Below are 23858 nucleotides of genomic sequence, written 5' to 3' on the forward strand. Positions count from 1 at the left end.
ACTGTAAATTGTATAAATACTTACAATTAGCTAAAATAACAATAAAGAAACATTAGATGTAACATAGATTGTGGGGTACTAGACTGATATAATAAAACAACCCGGACAATTCACACCCCTAAAGGAGCCCCTATGGGTACTAGACAACTGATATAATAAAACAACCCGGACAATTCACACAGCTCCATGTAGTCCCAAGTAAAGCAGAGCTTGTGTTGTGTACTAGACAACTGATATAGTAATAATATAACCTGGACAATTCACACAGCGTGATAAGCTTGTGTTGTGTTCCTGATATGAATATTACAATTAACACGATGTGCAGTGCAGTGCTTGCTTTCGACTCGCACTGAGCGATTCATGTCCTTTCTACTATCTAAATATATAAAACTCAATGGTGACTGACATAGTGATCTATCAACGTACAGCCCAAACCACTGGACGGATCGGGCTGAAATTTGGCATGTACGTAGATGTTATGACGTAAGCATCCGCTAAGAAAGGATTTTGAATAATTCAACTCCCAAGGGGATAAAATAGGGGATGAAAGTTTATATGAAACTTCGTCAATTTTAAACCAATCGGGCTGAGACTTTCCTTGTATACAGCTACTATGACGTAGGCATCCCCTAAGAAAGGAATTCGATAAATTCCACCCCTAAAGAGACAAATCAACGCGAGCGAGGCCGCGAGCAAAAGCTAGTCACAAATAAGAGAATATTACATATAATACGCCCTGCCAATGAGTGGAACACACTTCCAGCTTCCGTGTTCCCGGAGAATACAACCCAGATTCTTCAAGTCTATGGTAAAAAGATATCTTCTGGGTAAGCGAGCTACGGCCCAGGTCTTGCAATCATTTACCATCAGATGAGGTAAGACCTAGCGAAAACCGATTTATAATAAAATAAAAAGAAACTGACCTGACCTCATGCCCATCTTATCATCCTCCACTAGTGCCCCGCCAGCGTAAACCGTTAGCATAGGCGGATGCACCATTACATTATCATTAATTACACTTTTTAAAGGCAATATGATAAACAATCTTATATTCGAGCACCGCGCCCCGCTCACCTCATGCACCCCGATAATTTTACTTGCTGGTTCCCCTACGATCGATCCCCCGTCTAATTCAAACGGGAATTGAAATTACGACGGCCTGAGCCGAGGTTAGAATCCCTAACGGTGCCCTCAGATCGTACCCGTCAGGCGGGAGTTGTCCTTCAGCCGCTCCATAAGACTTTTCTTGGGTTTGAAGTTCTATCTGCACTCGCCCCCTATCGTCCGGTGAAGCTGTAAAGGCCAGCTGCAGACAACAGCATTAGAGTAGTCCGAAAAAAAGTTACATTGTGACTCGCGTCCCAGTTTTCTTTCTTTCTTTCTTTCAGTCGCAATGTAACGTGGTACAGGCAGACGACGCGCCGAACATAACTACTATGGAGTCTTCTTACCTTCTTTTTTGTTATAATTATTTTTGTATAATTCATATATATATGAAGGCATTTTGATTATTTTTGAATTTACAATGCAGTGGAAAATACTACGATACGAATTGCAATCTTATAGGTATATGTATAAAAAATTCTCGTGTCACAATGTTAGTTATCATACTCCTTCAAAACGGCAGTAGGTCTGAGAATCGGCTACTATCTATTTTTCATAGCCGTTTTTTATAATGTGGTATTAAAAATACATTTTTACCCTTCTACCACCAACTCCTAATTTTCAATAGCGATTTTAATTTGTATGGCAAAACAACGTTTGCAGAGTAAGCCGTGTAAACACAAAATTTCATACAAAACTGATCACATAACCGCACAGTTTGTATTAATGTTTTTAAAATGATTTCCAATTTTGAACCTTGGTCCTATGGTAATATTGATCAGTTTTATAAATTCTGTCATCGGTAATGGCTAATGAAAGTAAAGGAAATGCTTACCAGTATCTAGAACACAGAATTACATAATTAGACGATATATAAACTAAATTTAACTTGAAGGTCTTGGTAGTCTAGTGGTTTAGCACACCATTTTACTTCCGATAGCCGCGGCTTCGATTCCTCGCACGATACAAACATTTGAAATAATGAGTCTGATTGTCTGTACTAGTCTAGGTGTTTTCTATGTATATCATATACTCTATCAATTGTCTAGTACCCACAACACAAGCTCTGCTTATCTTGGAACCAGATGGCGTTGTGTGAATTGTCCTGTGATATTATTATTATATTATTGTACTATTAATTACCTCTTTCTGGAGCTGAAATATAATAAAAAATGTACCAATTTGTAACTTTGTTGTAAAATATTTTTTTTTAAATCTACCGCTCATTGGGTAAGCTATCTCATCATAAGAGAGTTGTTATTTTAATTTTCTATTATTCCTATAAAGTATTTGTGTTCTATTCTTGTATGTCAAGAAGTTTACACACTACCGCATACAACAAGACAACGAGTACAACAAACTTGAGTCATACATAACATTAAGTTTTTAAGTTTAATGCAGACGATGTTGCGCAGTGTAATTATGTCATGACAATTTTTTTCTACTATGGTGGCAAACAAACAAATGGCCCATTAGATGGTAAATGGTTACCGTAGCCTATAGACGCCTGAGGGCACGTGCGCGTTGTCGACCCTTAAGAAACCTTAATATACCCTTCTTGAAAAATCCCATGCTGTAGTCTCGTGAGAAATCGAATTTTATTTGGATTATATCTAAAAAAAATCAATACAGTCTGGGACATAAGTATATACTGCTATCATAAGACACGCAGTAATTAATTTCGATTCGTACTTCAAATACTTACAGTGCACTACTAAAATTTTGACCCTCTCTTCCACACCGTCGTCGTTTTGAAAAACGCCGAAATAACTACCAAAGTCTCGCACTCGCAGATTTTCCAAACCTATTTCAATGTAAAATTTCCTGAAAATAAAGATAAAATAATAATTTCAATATATGGCAACATTTTATTTAAAAAAAAAATGATAACTTATGGATAAATTTGAACAAGCACAATATTTCAGTGGTAAGTATATTTTTTTAATTTTAATAGGCTTTTTAGAAAATTGGAAATTACTGTTTTATTTTGGTTAAATAGTAACGTTGGGTTAACAGATGTTTTTATCCTTTTATCCTTCACTGATGCCTTGCCAATATAAGTATAAGTTCTAAGATAACACACATAAAAATATAGTTTTATTGAGAATCCTTTTTTTGCGTTAAATAATAATCTTATTAATATTATAACCGCGGAAGTGTGTATGTATAGATGGATGTTTGTTACTTTTACACGCAAAAATTCATTCAGATTTTGATAAAATTTTATAGCAATGTTGTTTATATTATACATTATAATAACACATAGGCTTTAGATTTCACGCAGATGAAACCGCGGGCACAGCTAGTAATATAATATGGACAATTCACACAACACCGTTTAGTCCGAAACACAGATAATATAATATACATAGAAAACACCCTGAGTAATACCTAAAACTACTCATAAATACTTGTTTTATGGGTACCAGACATATATACATATAAATAATATACATTTGTAATATTTAAACACCCTGAGTAATACCTACAATCACACTCATAAATACAAATGTTTGCATCATGCGAAAAACGGCACCAGCGATCATCTATACATATAAATAAAATTGGAGTGTCTATTTGTAATATTTAAATAACCGTTTTTACTACATGCATATGAATATAAATACGGTACATACACCAAAATAACATTTTTACAATTTTTGTCTGTCTGTCTGTTTGTTCCGGCTAATCTCTGAAATGGCTGGACCGATTTTGACGGGACTTTTATTTACAGTTAGCTGATGTAATAAGGGGTAATTTAGGCCACTTTTATTTTAGAAAATGAAAGTCAAATTTCACACGGACGAAGTCACAAGTAACAGCTAGTCGAAAATAGAACTATGTGCTAAACAGCAAGAACTCTGCAATTAAAAAAATATATAAAAAAAATATATACCTGTCAACGGTTTTCCGTAACCTATATCTCGATCTGTCTAAATTGTACACATTCCAATCTGTAGCTCTTATTACAATCTGTAGCAATTGACACCGGCCACACTGGTAGTTTATTGTGACAGTTTCAACGCGCTGACCTGGCAAGCCATCTATTGATTTCTCGTCCACAAGAATCGTGCAATTAGCTGAAACGAATTTCTTAAACTAACCGGCCTGATGGTGAGCGGGTACCAACTACAGATATCACGTTATCATATAACAGCCGTGATATCACATATACGTTGCAATTTCAGTGGACTTGTATGTCATTCTTAAAACACCGTCAACTTGCAATTCCCCTGGAGTTGCAGGTGCTCATGGGCGGCGGTAATCATTTACCATCAGGTGAGCCGCAAGCTCGTTTGTCCCCTATACTATAAAAAAAACAGACATGCACCGGAACTTCATTTTTTTTTTAAATTTTACTGCCCTAACGACGGACGGGGGGAGTCCCCGTCCGTCGTAACCGAAATTTCATAGGCTACGGTAACCATTTACCATCAGATGGGCCGTATGCTTGAAAACCACCACCGTAGTAGAAAAAAAAAGTTGATCGGGCACAGATTACTCACATATAGTTAACAATGGCACTACTTTGTGCAGTGTTCTTCCGTCGACCACCTTCTCAAACCTCACTTGGTACGAGCTGGCCGTTGTAAACGATTTGATATCCACCTCTACATAAGTCCCGTCTGGTGATACATTCACATTAAAATCGTGATTCATCTGAAACGATTTATATGTGATAAAAATCTAGATATACCATTCCGAACTGACTGATCATTATTCACAATAATACGCACGGCAACCTTATCGCGATATCCAATGCCGTAAATAATAAAAAAAAAAGTAAAAAAATAAAAAGTGATTACGAGAGTGGGAGTCGTTTTGCCTTTGTCGTTGTCCAAAAACTGTTGATTCTCTGTCGTAATTGTCGATATTTTATATAGATTTGTTAACTAAAGTCGTGAATATTATTAGTTTAACTACGAATATTATTAGTTTAAATACTGGAAAGCACCTATTGTCGGTTTTGGCGGTAAACAGGTAACCCGTTCAAAAGGCAGATTGCCGTCTTCAGTGCCGTGATCACACAGACAATATCATTGTGTTAGTTTTTAAATATTATATTATATGTATGTTAGTCTATAAGGTATTTATAATATGGGCCTAGTTGCCTGGAATAAATAAATAAAAGGTAAGTTCGGACAAGCCCGGAGTTCTGGGAAGCCTTGCTGAAACCGAACCGGCAATCCTCGCAGTACAAGGTGAGTGCCTTCCAAATTATCAATTTCTTGCTCAAATCCTATTGTCGTAAATACAGTCCACTGAAGTCCAAGACAGCTGCATTCAAAATTATATGTTAGCCTGACTATATATACTTTTGCAATATCATATCACTCTGTTCTCACAAATTTGAATTAAAAAATGTATTATCCTCATCCTTACTTCCTTACTAATCCTTACTTTCCTTACTTCCTTACTCCTTACTCCTTACTAATATTATAAATGCGAAAGTAACTCTGTCTGTCTGTCTGTCTCGCTTTCACGCCAAAACTGCTGCACCGATTTAATTGAAGTTTCGTATACAGATAGTCTAGACTCTGAGAAAGGATATAGGCTACTTTTTAATTTGGGTTTGGGTTGAAATTGGGGATGAAAGATTGTATGGAAGAATCGTCATTTTTGAAGCTAGAAGACTTGACCATTTGCTTTTGCAATATCATATGCTGGTGGTCACTCTATACACACAAATTGATTTTAAAAATGTATTATTGTAAACATGTACAACATTTATTTGAAAACAATACGAGCCGAGTTTCTGGTCAGTTCTTCTCATCTTGAAATCAGTCTGAACTGACGGTAGATTTGACGTATCATAAGTCTGTAATAGACCTACATGAATAAAGATATTTTGATTTTTTTTTAAATTCTCATGTCAAACTTAGTTACCATATTCCTCTGAAAAGCCTTGACCGATTTTATGTGCATATTCAGTAGGTCTGAGAATCGACTATCTATTTTTCATAACCCTAAGTGATAAGGATTGTTCACCCCTAACATTTATTCTTTATTTATTTGACTATATTGTTTTTATTGTTTTATAATGTGGCCTTAAAAAATATATACAACCAGGGCCGTCTTTCACCTATGAGAGGTCCTGGGCACGTAAGGATAATGAGGCCCCTATGTCCATAGTAATAAAGCACTATTTTGTTAGAATAGACAAAGTCATTTTTTTTTGAGATGTATATACTCTTCAAAACAAACCGGACAAAAAGCATATGACCATAGTAATAAAGATATATGGATGACAAAGTCTCTTTAGAGCTGTATATATGGATGCCCTACATTCAAAACAAACCGGGCAAAAACAATTTTAAAAAGTCATTATGTGATAACAAAATCTAACAAATTGACCATAGTCGGTAAGCATTTGTTAAGACTGATTTTCAGGCAAGAGTAGAGTAGCTATCGGTTATTGTTTGGTAATGGGGTAATGACTAGACTAGGGGGTCCCAATCCATCGCGCGGTCCTGGGTACGTGCCCAGTGTGCCCAGGGCCCTGAGTACGTGCCCAGTGTGCCCAGGGCCCTGGGTACAGAGAAGAGGGCCCGGTAGAGAGAAGAGGGGCCTGCTTATAACTCTAAATTTTTAAGTCTGTGCCAGGAGACTCCACTCTTCCATGATTCGTTCTGTAGTAACTATTTCTAATTTATTATATTACCATTTGAAATGTAGACTTTATAGGAGTATTACTGAGAAATTCTGTCACTTCTAGTCGCACATATTCTCACTGAAAATATCTCAGTCAGATTATTTTAAATGTATACAATACAGGATTATGTCTGAGAAATTCTGTCACTTCTAGTCGCACATATTCTCACTGAAAATATCTCAGTGAGAATATGTGCGACTGAGAAATTTTCAGTCACTTCTAGTCGCGCATATTCTCACTGAGATACTATTTCTAATTTATTATATTACCATTTTAAATGTAGACATTATAGGACTATGACTGAGAAATTCTCAGTCACTTCTAGTCGCGCATATTCTCACTGAGATATTATTTCTAATTTATTATATTATTATTTTAAATGTATACAATACACGACTATCTAAGAAATTTTGTCACTTCTAGTCGCACATGTTCTCAGTGAGAATATCTGCGACTGAGAAATTCTCAGTCACTTCACGTCGCATCATTATTATTGTGTACGTGTGTGTGTTATATTTAGTTTTTAGTATATTTCATTTAGAATCTTACCTTATATGAACTATTATGATTCATCGACAACGGCGCTGATGATTCGCTCCTCCAAATCGACTGGTACTGGTAACCTTGTGGTATTCTCAATCTTCGCGGACTATGTTTGTATTTCAATTTCATGGGGTTCATACACTCCACCAAAGAGTCGTCTAGGATAACAATATTATCACTATATTAATACATGAAACAAAAACTTTATAGCCCTTTTTACCAAACTTACGCGGACGGAATCGTATGAAATTTCAGACACTTATAGTTTCTATAGAAAAGGAGTGCAGTATGATAATATTTTTTTTAATTATGAAAAAAATACATTAAATTTATGACAAAATAGACACAGTCATGAATTTGTCACACATGCATATAAACTGCTGTCACCTATCTACTTTGACATCGCTGTTACTCCAGTCCGCTGGTGACTACTGCTAGTGCAACCTAGTCGAAACGTCGATAGAGGGAAATACTTTTATTTGCTATAAAATTATTCGTGTTAAGACCCGGTTAGTCATTACATAGTATAAAATAAAGTCGTCGCTGTCTATCCGTCCCTATGTATGCTTAAATCTTTAAAACTACGCAACGGATTTTGAAGCTGTTGTTTTTAATAGATAGTGATTCAAGAGGAAGGTTTATATATATAATACATGTACACCAGTGCGAAGCCGGGTTGGGTAGCTAGTAACATAAATATAGTATATTAGTGTGTTTATATATTTGTCTATATAAACATATAAGAAAAATTATATGTCAATATAAAGTACTTATTACATTGCACCGCCACAAAATATGAATTATATATCCTTACGGTTCTGTCCAAGAGCGGGGTCACCAGTTATGGGCTTTATGTATATTTAAATAAAATTACAAAGCAAAAGTTTATCTAATGTAATTGTATTTGAGACAACAAAGCGACATATTTATGTTGCGCGCGCAGCTTCGCATGTGCGCTGCCTATATAATATATTTACGTACTTATACAGCCATACTATCTCTGATCAACGCTGTTGACTGGTAGAGAATGCCATCAGGCATTGCAGTCTGCCATGTGTACAGTGTGCAAAAGAATAAATAAATAAATATATTATAAAGACAAGAGAAAACTAATAATGAGTGCGTAGCGACTTCTATGTTGATTATCGCATGCCTCTTACTTGTTATCTGTAATTATTTATATAAAAAAAACATCTATAGTAATTATTTATATAAAAAAAACATCTATTAAAAAGAGCAACACACAAGTTTCTTGCTCATTCTTCAATGCTGTGACTATTCAAAAAAAATTAAACATATACAATACAAATGTGATTTAATTTTTATATATAATTGTAATTGTAAATGTAATTTTTATATATAAAGATTTTTAAGTGGCTTTAAAGATACACACACTTTTTGATTTTCACCCTTCAACCATCTACAATTTTTTTAATTAATTTATATAGCAACGTTTCCCGGAACAGATAAAATAAGTATAAAAAAACCATATAGGTACTAAACAACTTACGTGCAACGATTTCTGAAATGAATACAAAACAACACAATTAGCAAATAACTTGTAAAACTATTATATAATACTGTGCCGCGGTTTGCTCCGCATGAAATTTATAGCCTATATGTTATTCCGATGTATAAGCTATATTACTGTAAATTTTCATCAAAATCCGTTCAATAGTTTTTGCGTGAAAGAGTAACAAACATGCATCAATACTCACAAACTTTCAAGTTTAGAATATTAATAAGATATATCATACCTATGCAGATAATATTTTAAAGATGGTGTTACATATACATCACCACATTACACCGACCACAAATAAATGGGATTAGAAAGAAGCAGATTGTTATGTATGTTTTATGTATATAATATATAGACATTTACTTTATAATATACTAGCTTTTGCCCGCGACTTCGCTCGGGTTAATTTATCCCCTTTAGGAGTGGAATTTATCAAAATACTTTCTTAGGGGATGCCTACGTCATAGTAGCTTTAAGCATGCAAAGTCTCAGCCCGATCGGTTTAAAATTGACAAAGTTTCATCCCCTATTTTATCCCCTTGGGAGTAGAATTAATCAAAATCCATTCTTAGCGGATGCCTACGTCATAACATCTACCTGCATGCCAAATTTCAGCCCGATCCGTTCAGTGGTTTGGGCTGTGCGTTGATAGATCACTATGTCAGTCACCTTTGAGTTATATATGTTTAGATTTTATAATAATGCACAATGACCTACACAGATGATTATGAATCACTGCTAATCATTCTTCAACAGTTTTAAATATTGTACATTTAGTGCAATTTGCGATAAAAAAAAAGTAATTCAATCGAGTTTCTTGCCAGTTCTTCTCAATTGGATGTATATACTGAACTGGACGGTAGGAAAAAAATAATATTATAAAATAAAAAATTTGACGTTCATAAGCGGCTAAAATGTCCTAAATGAATAAATATTTTTTTTTAATTGAATTTGAATTTGATAATGTGTAGAAAATTACACAGTTGTAATTTCAAACAATGCAACATGTTATTTATTATTATTATCTATAGGACAATTCACACAGCGCCATCTAGTCCTAAAATAAGCAGAGCTGATACTACCGTTGCTAAACAGTACTTATACAAAATAAATGTATATACTTGTACATAACAAAAAACAACAATATTATTGTTTTTTTATTTTGTTAGAAATACTTATATATAATGTTTTATAAATATAGGTGTATGTATTACCATTCAGGAAACATCCAGATCAATACAAACAATTGCATACAAAAATGTGTGGGTAAATAATTTTTTTCTCTTTATTTTTTTTGGGATTTTTGTGGGTAAATAATTATATTAAGAAATCAAGAAATGGAACATACCGTCATCTGAAAAGCATAGACAAAACCAATGTTTAATGGATGATAATGGAATGATGCATGTGTAATGAAAGCTAAGCTGCAAAATCTATATTTTACTAGCTGTGCACGCGACTTCGTCCGCGTGGAAAATAACTTTTATTTTTCTAAAATAATGGTAGCCTAAGTTACTCCTTATTACATCAGCTACCTGCCAATAAAAGTCCTGTCAAAATCAGTCCAGCCATTTCAGAGATTATCCAGAATAAACAGACAAACAGACAAAATTTGCAAAAAATGTTATTTTGGTGTAGGTGCCTTATTTATATTCATATGCATGCAGTAAAAAACGGTTATTTCAATATTACAAACAGACACTCCAATTTTATTTATATGTATAGATTATTGGACTATCTTGTGGTCGTGTGAACAAATCTCGGCTCTTAACTAGTTAAATATAAATTGCATCTGTGATCACGGCACTAACGACAAATTAAATTTATTTCTGTTAAGGGCAATACATTAATGAAAAAAGTTACGGAAGCAGGACATCCAGTCCTCCAGTATGACAACGCGTGAGTGGTATCACGGGTGTCACGTGATAACGTGATGTGCGTAGTGCTGTTCATGTATATATGCGACGGTTACCACATACCATCAGGTGGGCCGTTGTTGTTTGCACTTCTAGTCGTATAAAAAAAGATAATGAGATTTATTGTACTTCCAGTTACATAAAAAAAGAAAATAACATTCCTCCATTCCATTTTCAAATTATTTAAAAGACCAACACACAAGTGTTAGATATATACATATGTGTTATAATAAAAAAAGATTTAAATAAAATAACATTCCTCTATTCCATTTTCAAATTCTACAAAAACCCTCCCTTTTATACAGAGAAGATATGAGTGGGGGTTTAGTTTAACGATACCGAGTAATAATGAAACTACCTTCTTTTAATATTAAATATCAGATTTTTCGAAATTATCCATGCGAACCCTAACACAAGTTTCTCGCTCGTTCTTCATGTAATGAGTTTGCGTTCCGAAAGAGTGGTAGAATAAAAAAAATATTACTACCTAATAAGTTTATTTGAATAAAGATTATTTCTATTTAAAAATAGAATAAAGTTTCCATTTTTTTAATAATAAACGAAATAAACTTACTTTCGTATTCTGTGAAATAAAATGTAATATTTCATTATTGTAGTGTTAATCATTACATAGTATAAAACAAAGTCGCTGACGCTGTCTGTCCGTCCCTATGTTATGCTTAAATCTTTAAAACTACGCATCCGATTTTGAGGCGGTTTTTGTTAATAGTGATTCAAAAGGATGGTTTATATGTATAATACATGTACAACCGAGCCAAGCCGGGGCGAGTAGCTAGTTTCAACATAAAAAGAAATACAATATTTTTTTGTTTTGTCATCGAATAGAAAGATATATGAATTGCATCATGGCCTACAGTTGCCCAGAGACTAGAATATCCGTCAGGCGGGAGTTGTCCTTCAGCCGCTCCATAAGTCCTTCCTTTGGTTTGGAGTGCCATCTGCACTCGCCCCCTATCGTCCGGTGAAGCTGTAAAGGCCAGCTGCGTCCAACAGCATTAGAGTAGTCCGAAAAAAATTATACTACATTCATCATTTTGATGTATTTTATATTAGTTAATGTACAATAGAATTCGTTTAAAAACTATAAAGAATTAACTTACCATTTGGTCCTAAAACAAATGTTATTTTTAAACTTTCGTTATTTAATTTATTAACCGGGTCTTAACACGAATAATTCTATGCTCCAGTCAGCTCGTGACCACATCTAATCGAAACGTCTAGAGGTAAATACAATTATTGAGGGAAAGGGGATTGTTCGTAATGGGAACTAGTAACTCCCATTGCTAGCAATGTACCATGTTAGGTCGACCTCCACGCGGTCCCCCCTGGAAACCATCGTGATAAATTACTGGTGAATTTGTTACGATGTGCTAACTGACCTGACCTCATGTTCATTTGATCATCCTCCACTGGTGCCCCGCCAGCGTAAACCGTTAGCGCAGGCGGGTGCACCATTCCAATATAATAAAAAAAACCTTTATTTGCCATAAAATTATTCGTGTCAAGACCCGGTTAATAATTATTAAAAATGTATCTGTTAAAGATATATCTGTCTGACCAATGAATTGAATGTATTATTTTGGAATACTTACTTTCCACTGCAACAGAGAAGAGTTTTATAAATGTTATAAATTAACTAGATGTCCCGGCAAACGTTGGTTTGACATATAAATTAAAATCGCATTTAATTATTTATTTCAATAAATAAATAAATAATTGTGATTCATGCTAGAAAGGTGAAGAATTAGGGTTATATGTATTTTTCAATCCTAAATTATAATAAAATGAAAATAAAATATTATGTCGAAAAAATAAAAAGTTAGTGGTGGATATCCCTTACCACTTAGGGGTATGAAAAATATATGGTGATAATAATTCATATAAAAAAAAGATATGAATTATTATTACCATCATCTTTACATAGTATAAAACAAAGTCGCTGTCGCTGTCTGTCCGTCCCTATGTATGCTGTAATCTTTAAAACTACGCAACGGATTTTGAAGCGGTTTTTTAATAGATAAAGTAATTCAAAAGGAAGGTTTATATGTATAATACTAATTGTTAGGGAATTTACTCTCTGCTACCAAAATGTTAGGGAAAGTACTATGTATATATATATATAGGGAAAAATATGTGTGGAAACGTCTGTCACATACCTGTATGGTTCTGCGGATTTCTTGGGCTTCAGGGTCTCGAAGATATCTTCGCTAGCTTTCCAGTTTCACAGTAGGTTTAACACAGTTCTAGTTTATTTTAATTCACAACACAATGCGCGCGCGCGTCAAGGCCGCTGTACGGTCAGTTCAGTACTAGGTAAGGGAGGGGAAGGGACGACGCGGGAACAGAATCTAACGGACTCTAATATAATAATCTGTGCTTACGATGGTACAGGGTAGATTCTGAACACTAATGTACACCCGTGCGAAGCCGGTGTGAGTAGCTAGTAATTTCATAAAAACTAAAAAGTACAAAATGAAAACACTTACCGTAATCATCTATAAGTAAAATAGAAACCAATGTAATAATTATATTTGTATTCACTAGCTGTTACCGGTGACTATATCTACGTGGAATTATAATATTGCGGTGAAAAGGTACCGTAATCATCTATAAGTAGATTAGTCAAACGCGTAATAATTTATTTGATATAAAAAAAAAATTATAATAATTAGAATTTCTAAAATAAAAGTTACTAAGTTACTCCTTATAATTATAGCTATTTGCGAGCTAAAGTCGCGTCAAAATCGACCCAGTCTTTTCAGAAATTTGAAATAACAAACAGACAGTCTTAACATTTAGCTAAATCACAGATAACATAATATTACATAGCTATACTGACTACTAGAAAATTGTCAAAGTTGAGAAAATCCAAGATGGCGCGGCGGATCAAAATCCAAGATGGCGAGTTACTCATTTGCCAATTTGGTTCTATGTCACAATACTCTGTAACTTCGCTATCATATTTGACTCTCAAAAACACAGCCTTGGTACCTCAGTCTCACCTATTTCAGCCAAGCAGCTTGCTTTGTAAGCTGTTTCGGTTGTAGTGCAGATTAGGAAGAGAAATTACAGGATAAGAGGCGTGACATGTTAGTACTCTGGAGTGACAACGCGTGAGTGGTATCACGGGCGTCACGTGATAACGTGATGTCCGTAGTGCTGTTCATGTATGCGACGGTTACCACATACCATCAGGCGGGCCGTCATATTGTTTGCTAATCAATTTACATAAAAAAAATTCCTTTCGAACGTAAATTATAAATTTATATATATACTCTCTTCTCTAAATTCTCTCTTCCTTACATTTGTCTCTTATACTCTGTATTGTTTTGTAAATATCAGATTATTTGACATTAATAATAATAATATAAATAATAATAATAATAATCTCAGGACAATTCACACAGCGCCATCTAGACCCAAGTTAAGCTAGCTAAAGCTTGTGTTATGGGTACTAGATAACTGAGACACAAAGATATTTTTTTTGTAAATACATACATATTATACATAGAAAACACCCAGACTGATACAAACAATCATACTCATGAATACAAATGTTTCTGCCGTGCGAGGAATCGAACCCGCGACCGTCGTAAAGCAGTGTGCTAGACCGCTAGGCCACCGAGGTTGTCAACATATGGTATTGTAATATACAGTTAATATATTGTAATATAGAAAAAAAACGGGTACGTTAGAAAATTTTAAATTTCTCAGCCTTACTGTGTATTTGTATATGTTATGATTTTATTAAGACTAGCTGTCCCGGCTAACGTTTTGCCTTAAAATAAAAATAAATAATTTAGGGGTGGATTACCCCTAACATTTAGGGGGATGAAAAATAGATGTTGGCCGATTCTCAGACCTACTCAATACGCTCACAAAATTTCATGAGAATCGGTGAAAAAGTTTCGGAGGAGTATGGGAACGAAAACTGTGACACGAGAATTTTATATATAAGATGTTAATATTTCTTTCGCTCCATCATACACCCTCCACCATCTTCTGTCTTATCTGACACGAGATAAAATTTTATATATAAAATATTCTGTTTTCTTTTGTACTTTTTAGGGTCGAATAAAGAGTAATAAATAAATTTAAAAGAAACTAATCTATGACTGTTGTCTAATTCTCTCTAGTATCGTCTATGTTAAATGTAAGTCCTTAAATAAATATAAAATTGATTTTATAAAAAAGTTATGTGAAGATAAAACTTATACCCACTACTGACATTAACGTATCTTTACATACTAGAAATATAAATAATTTTCATTCAAAAAAACTTAATATAATAAGCACTTTTGAATAGTCACATTTTTTCTACCACTCATTCGGTACGCAGACTCATTATTAGAAGAATGAGTTAGAAACTTGCGTGCAAGTCCGTTGCATCCAATTCTGCTAACATAATAAAAAACATATCTGCACTATCTATGGTTGACTGGTAGAAAAATCGCATAATGTTAAGTCCCCCAAATATATTTTTTTAATGAATGATAATGATATGATGCACCCGCCTGCACTAACATTATACGCTGGCGGGGCACCAGTGGAGGATGATAAGATGAGCATGAGGTCCGGTCAGTTAGCACTTTGTGACAAATTCAGGAATATATCAGGATGGTTTCCAGGGGGAACCGCGTGGAGGTCAACCCGACATGGCATTGCTAGCAATGGTGTCAACAGTCCTCATTACTAACAATCCCGTTTCCCACGAATTATGTAGAAGTTTCTGGAAAAATCTCTTTTTCAAATTCAAAATCATTTATTCATGTAGGACATTTTAGCCGCTTATGAAGTTTTTACATTATAATTTTTTCCCTACCGTCCAGTTCGGTATATAGATCCAATTGAGAAGAACTGTCAAGAAACTCAATTGAATTACTTTTGATATGTGGATGTCAATCATCAGTTCACATTAATAACAATCCACTTTTTATCATATATATTATTACTTATTGTATTGTGTTTATTATAAACAAATGTTTAAATACTCACGCCACAATTCGTTGGCCACCACAGCCTGGTCTGGTGACGGTAGACTGTAAATGTAACCGATCTGACACGGTTTCCAGTGCTCGCAAACCTCCCGGTCCGGGTCCAGCTCAGTCACGTATTTGTATGTCTAATAGAAAAAAAAGATATTTGTATGTATATACATTGATGGTCAACTAATTAGAAACAACAACAAAAAAGTATCAAATTCAATATTTCTTTTAAGTATTATATGTCGTTTTATTCTTCAAAAATATCAATAATATGTTCTTACGTTCTTGTCCACACTTATACACTGGTACAGACTAGGATATATTTATGTATTTATAAAATAAATACTTCAGAGCAAACGTTTATATGTTTAAATTTATAAGAAGACAACAGATTGACAATAATCTTGTCGTGATAATAATAATAATAATCATCTACGTTATATAAATGACATATGAGCGATTATATGTCATGTCATACCAAAGGAAGGACTTATGGAGCGGCTGAAGGACAACTCCCGTCTGACGGATACGAGTTTACTTTGGGACACTGTTAGGGGTTCGAACTTCGGCTCAGGCCGTCGTAATTTCGATCCCCGTTTAAATTGGACGGGGGATCGATCGGAGAGGTCATACAGGGCGTCCTTCCACAAACTTATATAGTCCCTGACTACGTAGCAACAAATACCCATAAAATAACGGTACCCACTGACCTGCAACCCAATCCAGAGCACTGTTAAAGAACACACACACCGGGTCCAGACAGAAGACGACCGGATGACAGGAAAATGGAGACAGCCTCTTATGGAACACAACGAACGACACTCGCGAAATAGTCTGTATTATCAGTGAACGCACACGGTATCTTCGTGTAGGAGTCATTTTACAGAACTGTTCCATAACGCGTCTATGTATAAATAATTAGTTAATGTAGAAAAAGAGGAGCACAATGTCTAATTCATATGACATTTTTATTAACAACAAAAGACTGCGGGTGTTCATTCACTTTTTTTCTTCTTTTTTATTTAAAAGAATGTTCGGTTTATCAGCGGCCAGTTATAGAACATATTATATATTTTTTTAAGCTTTTTAATTTTAGGTTCTTAGTTGTACAATTAGGTTATGTAAATACCAGTAATAAATTAAAAAAATAATAATATTATAATATAAACGAGAAATCATTTCAGTTTTAATAAGATTTGTATAATATTCAGATTGATTTTAAGTACTTATAAATTGTTGCATATTAATAAAATGTCGTTTTGCCACAGAAATAATCTACATTCAAATAAACTCATTACAAGCACTTTTGAATAGTCATATTTTTGATTCTACCACTCATTCGTAATGCAGATTCATCACAAGAAGAATGAGAAAGAAACTTGTGTGTTGCTCTTTTGAATAGACGTTTTTTTTGTATATAAATAATTACAGTCCTTTGACTCGCGCACGAAAAACCGACAATCGAGGGAGCGAGATGATGATGATGATGAAAAAAAAAAACAAACGTATGAATACTCACTCTATCAGGGTAGTATCTGTAGTGTACCACTACATCATCAGTGTCTTCCAGAGTACATTTGCTGGTTGTATAGTTCAACGATGTCCTCTCTACGGGCGCACAGCCAATCACAGTACTGCCATTTCGAGGCAGGTCAGGACCTTCCACTTTGTGACCTAAAAATACCCGTGTTTAGTAGGGGGGAAGGGAATTGTTAGTAATGTGGATTGATAACCCCATTGCTAGCAATGTACCATGTAGGTCGACCTCCACGCGGTTCCCCCTGGAAACCATAGTGTTAAACTCCTGGTGAATTTGCACGATGTGCTAACTGACCTGACTTCATGCTCATCTTATCATCCTCCACTGGTGCCCCGCCAGCGTAAACCGTTAGCGCAGGCGGGTGCACCATTCCATTATCAAACCTCAAAAAAAAATACACGATATAAATAAAAATACATATGTAGCATAGCTTTTATAGCGGGCTTTGAGCGCAGCGACCGAATCAAAAAATTCTGTAACAAAAAACCTAACTCCCTCCATTCTGACCGGCACAGTGGTGCGGCGTTGGAGGCCGTGCATCGTCTAACGTCGTTTCAGTTCGGCAGACTTCGGCAGACTTCGGCAGACTTCGGCAGACTTCGGCACCGTGTTCGTGTGCGTGCGACTAGCACACTGTACGAAGCTCGCACGGAACGGATCGAGACGAGCCGCTCCGAAATTGGACGAATACGTAAGCAGCCGTTTGTGAGAAATATTATTTGATTACTGTATAATAAATTGTTTTCTTATCGGTCACCACGCTCAAAAAGTGTAACTTGAATTTATATCAAAGAAAATAAAAACTGTATAAATAAAATAAATAAATAATTGTAATTGCATAGGTTGATAAAAAATGCTATGCAATAGCTTTACTGCGGCAGTCCCCGAGTGCCATTTTTTTTATCGGATGAATCAAAAACTATAAGGTTGAAACTATGTCCCTGACTCGCCCCTGTCTCCATGCAAAATGTGATATAAAAAAATACTCACGATTGCAAAAGAAGTATTTATTCTCAGCGACATAAAGTTCCCTGTCCTCTGCGCTGAGGCAGGAGTCATACATAACGGGTGCAGGTTCGACGTCCTTCTCGCACATTAGGACACCAGATCCATCCGGCTCCTTAGGCGCCCGATTGGACGGACACCGGAACATTAATCCTAATATATATACATATAATTATAATATAATTTGGCCTCTGTGGTTTAGTAGTTTAGCACACCACTTCACTTTTGACGGTCGTGGATTCGATTCCTCGCACGGTACAAAAATTCGATATATATATGTATTTATGAATACGATTGTTTGTATTGGTATAGGTATTATCTATATACATAGAAAATATAGATATGTATGTATGTAAGAAGCACTAATTATGATGACGACTTAGGCTTTGAAGCCGGCTACCGCAAGGGAAACCCCAAGTAGCGCCCGTGACTTGTGACACGGGTGTAGGTTTAAGGCCCTTTTAGAATGCATTAACACTCACCTTCACTACTTGCAGCTTCTCCCCCAGGCCCAACTAAGACTGGGATAAACCCATTTCTAATATAATTCACTTTAGTATCCAAAACACAACCGGCACGCTCTGCGCTCGTCGACTGAATGCCGTGGCTCACCCAACGAAAGAGGATTATTCAACTACCGACCTCCGTATTTATAGACCGAAGTCAGTGTAGTAAGGAGAGAAGCGGGGATAAATATCTTATGACAAATACCTTAGTTCGGTCTATAAATACTAGATGGCGTTATTTATAATTTTTGTAATAATCTTTACATTGCGTACTTCATTAGTACTAAACACAAACTATCTTCTTTTAATATCATTTTAAAATATCGGATTTTTCTACAATACTGATGTGAACTTTAACATGTATAAGTGTACGGATAATAACACACTTACTCGAGTTATAGTTTCTAGACCACTGATAAAAATACTTACATTTATTTTGTAAATAATATACATAGATATACTAGCTGTTCCGGCAAACGTTGTTTTGCCTTAAAATAAAAATAAAAAATTTAGCGGTGGACTACCCCTAACATTTAGGGGGATGAAAAATAGCCGACCTACCGTTCTCAGACCTACTCAATACGCTCACAAAATTTCATGAGAATCGGTCACGCACTTTCGGAGTAGTATGGGAACGAAAACTGTGACACGAGAATTTTATATATAAGATAATACACATAAAAAACCCCAAGATAATCATAATTAACAATACAAGAATGTTTGTAACGTGAGAGGAAGCGATCTCGCGACCATCGGAAATAAGGCGGTGTGGCAGAGCCTAATGAAATCGTTGACATATTGACTAATTTGATGATGGTTCTAGTAGAACATCTAAATATATATAACTCAATGGTGACTGACATAGTGATCTATCAACGCACAGCCCAAACCACTAGACGGATCGGGCTGAAATTTGACATGCAGGTAGATGTTATAACGTAGGCATCCGCTAAGAAAGGATTTTGATTAATTCTATCCAAGGGGATAAAATAGGGGATGAAAGTTTGTATGAAACTTTGTCAATTTTAAACCGATCGGGATGAGATTTTGCATGCATAAAGCTACTATAACGTAGGCATCCCCTAAGAAAGGATTTTGAGAAATTCCACCCCTAAGGGGATAAATTAACGCGAGCGAAGCCGCGGACTAAAGCTAGTCGTTTATAAATCTTAACAAGGCAATATATGTATTTACTACATGATCATGACTTGGGTTACATTTTAAATCTCATCTGATTTAGTGCTAATATAGACCAGTTTAGTACAACACTGGTTTCCCTGCTGACTCCCTTAGAAACTTGTGTGTTACTCTTTCAAATAATCCTTGTAAGTTCACATTTAAAAGTCGAAACGTGCGAATACAAACTACCAACCAGCACTAATTTATTTGGGTAAAATACAATTACATAAAATACAGAATAATATTAAATCAGTCGTAGTGATAAGAGCAGACCAGGCTGTGCTTGTAGGGACACAAGCAGCACTCGTTAACGAGTATGACGGATAAGCCAGCCATCACTGCGCTCGACCATATTTTAAAACCAAATGATGATTTCAAATTTCACCTTTTCTTATAATTAGTGGAGGTTTGTTCCTGATCTCGGCAATAGTGACTCCTTTCTCGCCGTTCTGAATGGCCGTCATGATCCTCTTATAAAGTGTAGTTCTCCTCTCCTGTTCTGCTATGATATAGGGCAGCAACTCTTCTGATAGGACATCTACTTTCTTCTTAGCTTCAGCGTTTATCTGAACAATGTCGTGAACAAACGGGAGCATTGTAGAGACAAAGCTATTTATATAGGTGTAGTATAGATATTACAGATGAAACTAGGTACTACAGATGACACCAGATATTACAGACGAAACTAGATATTACAGATGAAACTAGGTATTACAGATGAAACTAGATATTACAGATGAAACTAGATATTACAGATGAAACTAGATATTACAGATGAAACTAGGTATTACAGATGAAACTAGGTATTACAGATGAAACTAGGTATTACAGGTGAAACTAGATATTACAAGTGAAACCGGGTATTACAGGTGAAGCTACATATTATAACAGAAACCTTAAAAATTCCTGTAGAATATAATATTTATAATAAATGAATATAGAAATTTTCGTTTTATAGTATTGGCCTGTAGAGATATGTACACATTTATTCTGTTTTATTTTTCTTATACTATGTAGTTTCCTTGAGAGATATTTAACATTAAATGTTTTTAATAATAAATGATTAATTGTGTTCAATTTCACTAAAAAAGAGACAGTTATAACATTTTTTTTTATTTCTTTTGAAATTTAGGGTCTTTTGTAACATCTAAGTACATGTCAGTCCCATTGTACCCTAAAACCAATCACTCCATTACCTCACCAGTGAAGAAATTGCCTTAGCCGCACCGCCAGAAAGATCGGCTAAAACAGTTTGTATGGCACCAACATCTAATATATTTATTTCATGGTCTGACGTTATTCCATATCGTAGACTCTCGTTCCTGACACACTCCATCAGCAAATGATATACATCATCTGTTAGGGAATTTACTCTCTGCTACCAAAATGTTAGGGAAAGTACTATGTATATATATAGGGAAGCGTCTGTCACGTACCTGTATGGTTCTGCGGATTTCTTGGGCTTCAGGGTCTCGAAGGTATCTTCGCTAGCTTTCCAGTTTCACAGTAGGTTTAACACAGTTCTAATTTATTTTAATTCACAACACAATGCGCGTCAAGGCCGCTGTACGGTCAGTTCAGTACTGTAGGTAAGGGAGGGGAACAGAAACCGCGGGAACACAAACTAACGGACTCTAATATAATAATCTGTGCTTACAATGGTACAGGGTAGATTTTGAACATCCTCTATTCTACCACATACTTCACAATTTTGTGAATTGCTTTTTTTCATCAGGTATGCAAACTTTGCAGATGGATAATGTCCAGAACGGAGTCTATGCATTTTTACAATGTAAGAACGTGTACACTTCACAAGTTATGACATACCCGGTCTGCATCTTTGTTGAATTTTATTCCCGTACCATCCTGCAATAATAAATTACTGGCCGTTTTTATTTTACAACAAATAATTCTCTTGTATGTCTGTTTGTTCTTGCATTAATCTCTGTAACGGCTGGACTGATTTTGACGGGATTCACTCGTAGATAGCTAATTTTATAAGGAATAATTTAGGCTAGTTTTATTTTAGAAATATTATTATTTAAAAACAAATTCTTCGTGAATGCAGTCGTGGGTAACAGCTAGCCATATGTGTATAGAAAACATAACAATAAATAGAAATAATCGAATAAAATAACAAAAAAATCTATACATTTCTATCAGTTCTCTAGTGCCCATAACACAAGTTTTAGCTAGCTTAACTTGGGTCCAGCAGTGGACGTCTTCCGGGCTGCGATGATGATGATGATGATGAACTTGGGTCTAGATGGCGCTGTGTGAATTGTCCTGAGATTTTTTTTCTCTAGGTGCTTCTAAGAACTCTTAAAAAACCGCTAGATCACCGAGGTCATCAATATCATTAACTTACCACAGCCTGCCTCCTAACGATGTTGGCGAGGTACCGTCCTCGCCTTGTAGAGGGCAGTAATACACTACCCGCCATCACTTCATCTCCGATCTAAAAAATCACAAAAAAACAAACACGCCAATACAAAATTCATCATAACAATCAACGGGATACCAATACATTATTATTATTAGTTATCTAGTACCCATAACACAAGCTTTAGCTAGCTTAACTTGGGTCTAGATGGCGCTGTGTGAATGGCTCTTTTAAATAATTTTATTATTACTTTACATTTTTAAGTTTAAGTGTTTGAATACAAACCACCAATTAGCACTAATTCAATTAAATACTCAAATAGAAAAAAAATTACTACAAGAACTTTTGAATAGTCATATTTTGTTTTACTCTACCACTCATTCGGGATGTAGACTTATAACACCAAATACCTACTGTAACGTCGTATCTCACAACAATTATTTGTTAACGATGTTTACATCACCGGAGAGCTTGTCTCTCTGAGCCAATACAAATTTGAACTCACGACCTTTTTTAAACAAGCGGCATGCGCTCTCAGATCAAATCAATTTCCTATATTAAATGATCTAAACTATATAATTTTATTTGAATATAATCTCTTTTACGCTCATCTTTTACTCATTCGGAACGTAGACTTATAATAAGCTGTTAATATTAATATTAAATAATATATTAAACTTACTGGCGGATAACCGCATTCTGTAACAATATATTAAACAACAGTGAATAGACAACGTAACCACATTGTTACTATTTCAAAATATAACTAAATAGTCTAATTGTGAATGAATATATAGTTATTATAACCGATAAATTTAAATAGAAATAACTTTATGTGCATATATTTTTTGATATAAACGAGAGAAATTTTTATAATCTATTATATAAAATAAAGTCTTACATGTTTGTTGAACATCTTTTAAATAGTCATTACCTTTTTTTAATCTACCGCTCATTCGGAAAGCTGTCTCATCACAAACATTTGTATTCGAGAAATTGTTTGTATCAGTCTGCGTATTCTATGTATTTTATTATGTATTTATAGAAAAAATATCTAAGTATTTATATGATTGAATACAAACACAATTAGCACTAATTCATATTTAAATTTTACTCAAATAGAAAAAAATTCTACAAGGTTTATATGAATAGTCATATTTTGTTTTAGTATAGAACTCATTAAAGATGTAGACTTATAACACCAAATACCTACTGTAACGTCGTATCTCACAACAATTATTTGTTAACGATGTTTACATCACCGGAGAGCTTGTCTCTCTGAGCTTGAGCCCAAATTTGAACTCACGACCTTTTTTAAACCACAGCGGCATGCGCTCTCAGATCAAATCAATTTCCTATATTAAATGATCTATACTTACTATATAATCCCACTTTGAATATAATCTTTTTACGCTCATCTTTTACTCATTCGGAACGTAGACTTATAATAAGCTGTTAATATTAATATTAAATAATATATTAAACTTACTGGTGGATAACC

General features: G+C 34.8%; 1 protein-coding gene across 1 annotated transcript in view; it reads right to left on the reverse strand.

Annotated features, from left to right (window-relative positions):
• LOC131845266 (uncharacterized) overlaps positions 1 to 20570 on the reverse strand; it is a 30534-nt gene extending 9964 nt beyond the window's left edge. The window contains exons 1-8 of the mRNA XM_059194306.1: positions 20360 to 20570; positions 18275 to 18442; positions 17264 to 17418; positions 15755 to 15881; positions 7307 to 7458; positions 4611 to 4764; positions 4001 to 4184; positions 2810 to 2928 (exon numbers count right to left, since the gene is read on the reverse strand). Of these exons, the coding sequence (XP_059050289.1) occupies positions 2810 to 2928; positions 4001 to 4184; positions 4611 to 4764; positions 7307 to 7458; positions 15755 to 15881; positions 17264 to 17418; positions 18275 to 18442; positions 20360 to 20570 (1270 nt within the window). The remainder of the gene's footprint in view (positions 1 to 2809; positions 2929 to 4000; positions 4185 to 4610; positions 4765 to 7306; positions 7459 to 15754; positions 15882 to 17263; positions 17419 to 18274; positions 18443 to 20359) is intronic.
• Between the last annotated feature and the right edge of the window lie 3288 nt (positions 20571 to 23858).

Source organism: Achroia grisella, unplaced genomic scaffold (genome assembly GCF_030625045.1).
Source record: "Achroia grisella isolate CSIRO2021 unplaced genomic scaffold, CSIRO_AGI_Agris_v1 utg461, whole genome shotgun sequence".
Classification (NCBI taxonomy): Eukaryota; Metazoa; Arthropoda; class Insecta; order Lepidoptera; family Pyralidae; genus Achroia; species Achroia grisella.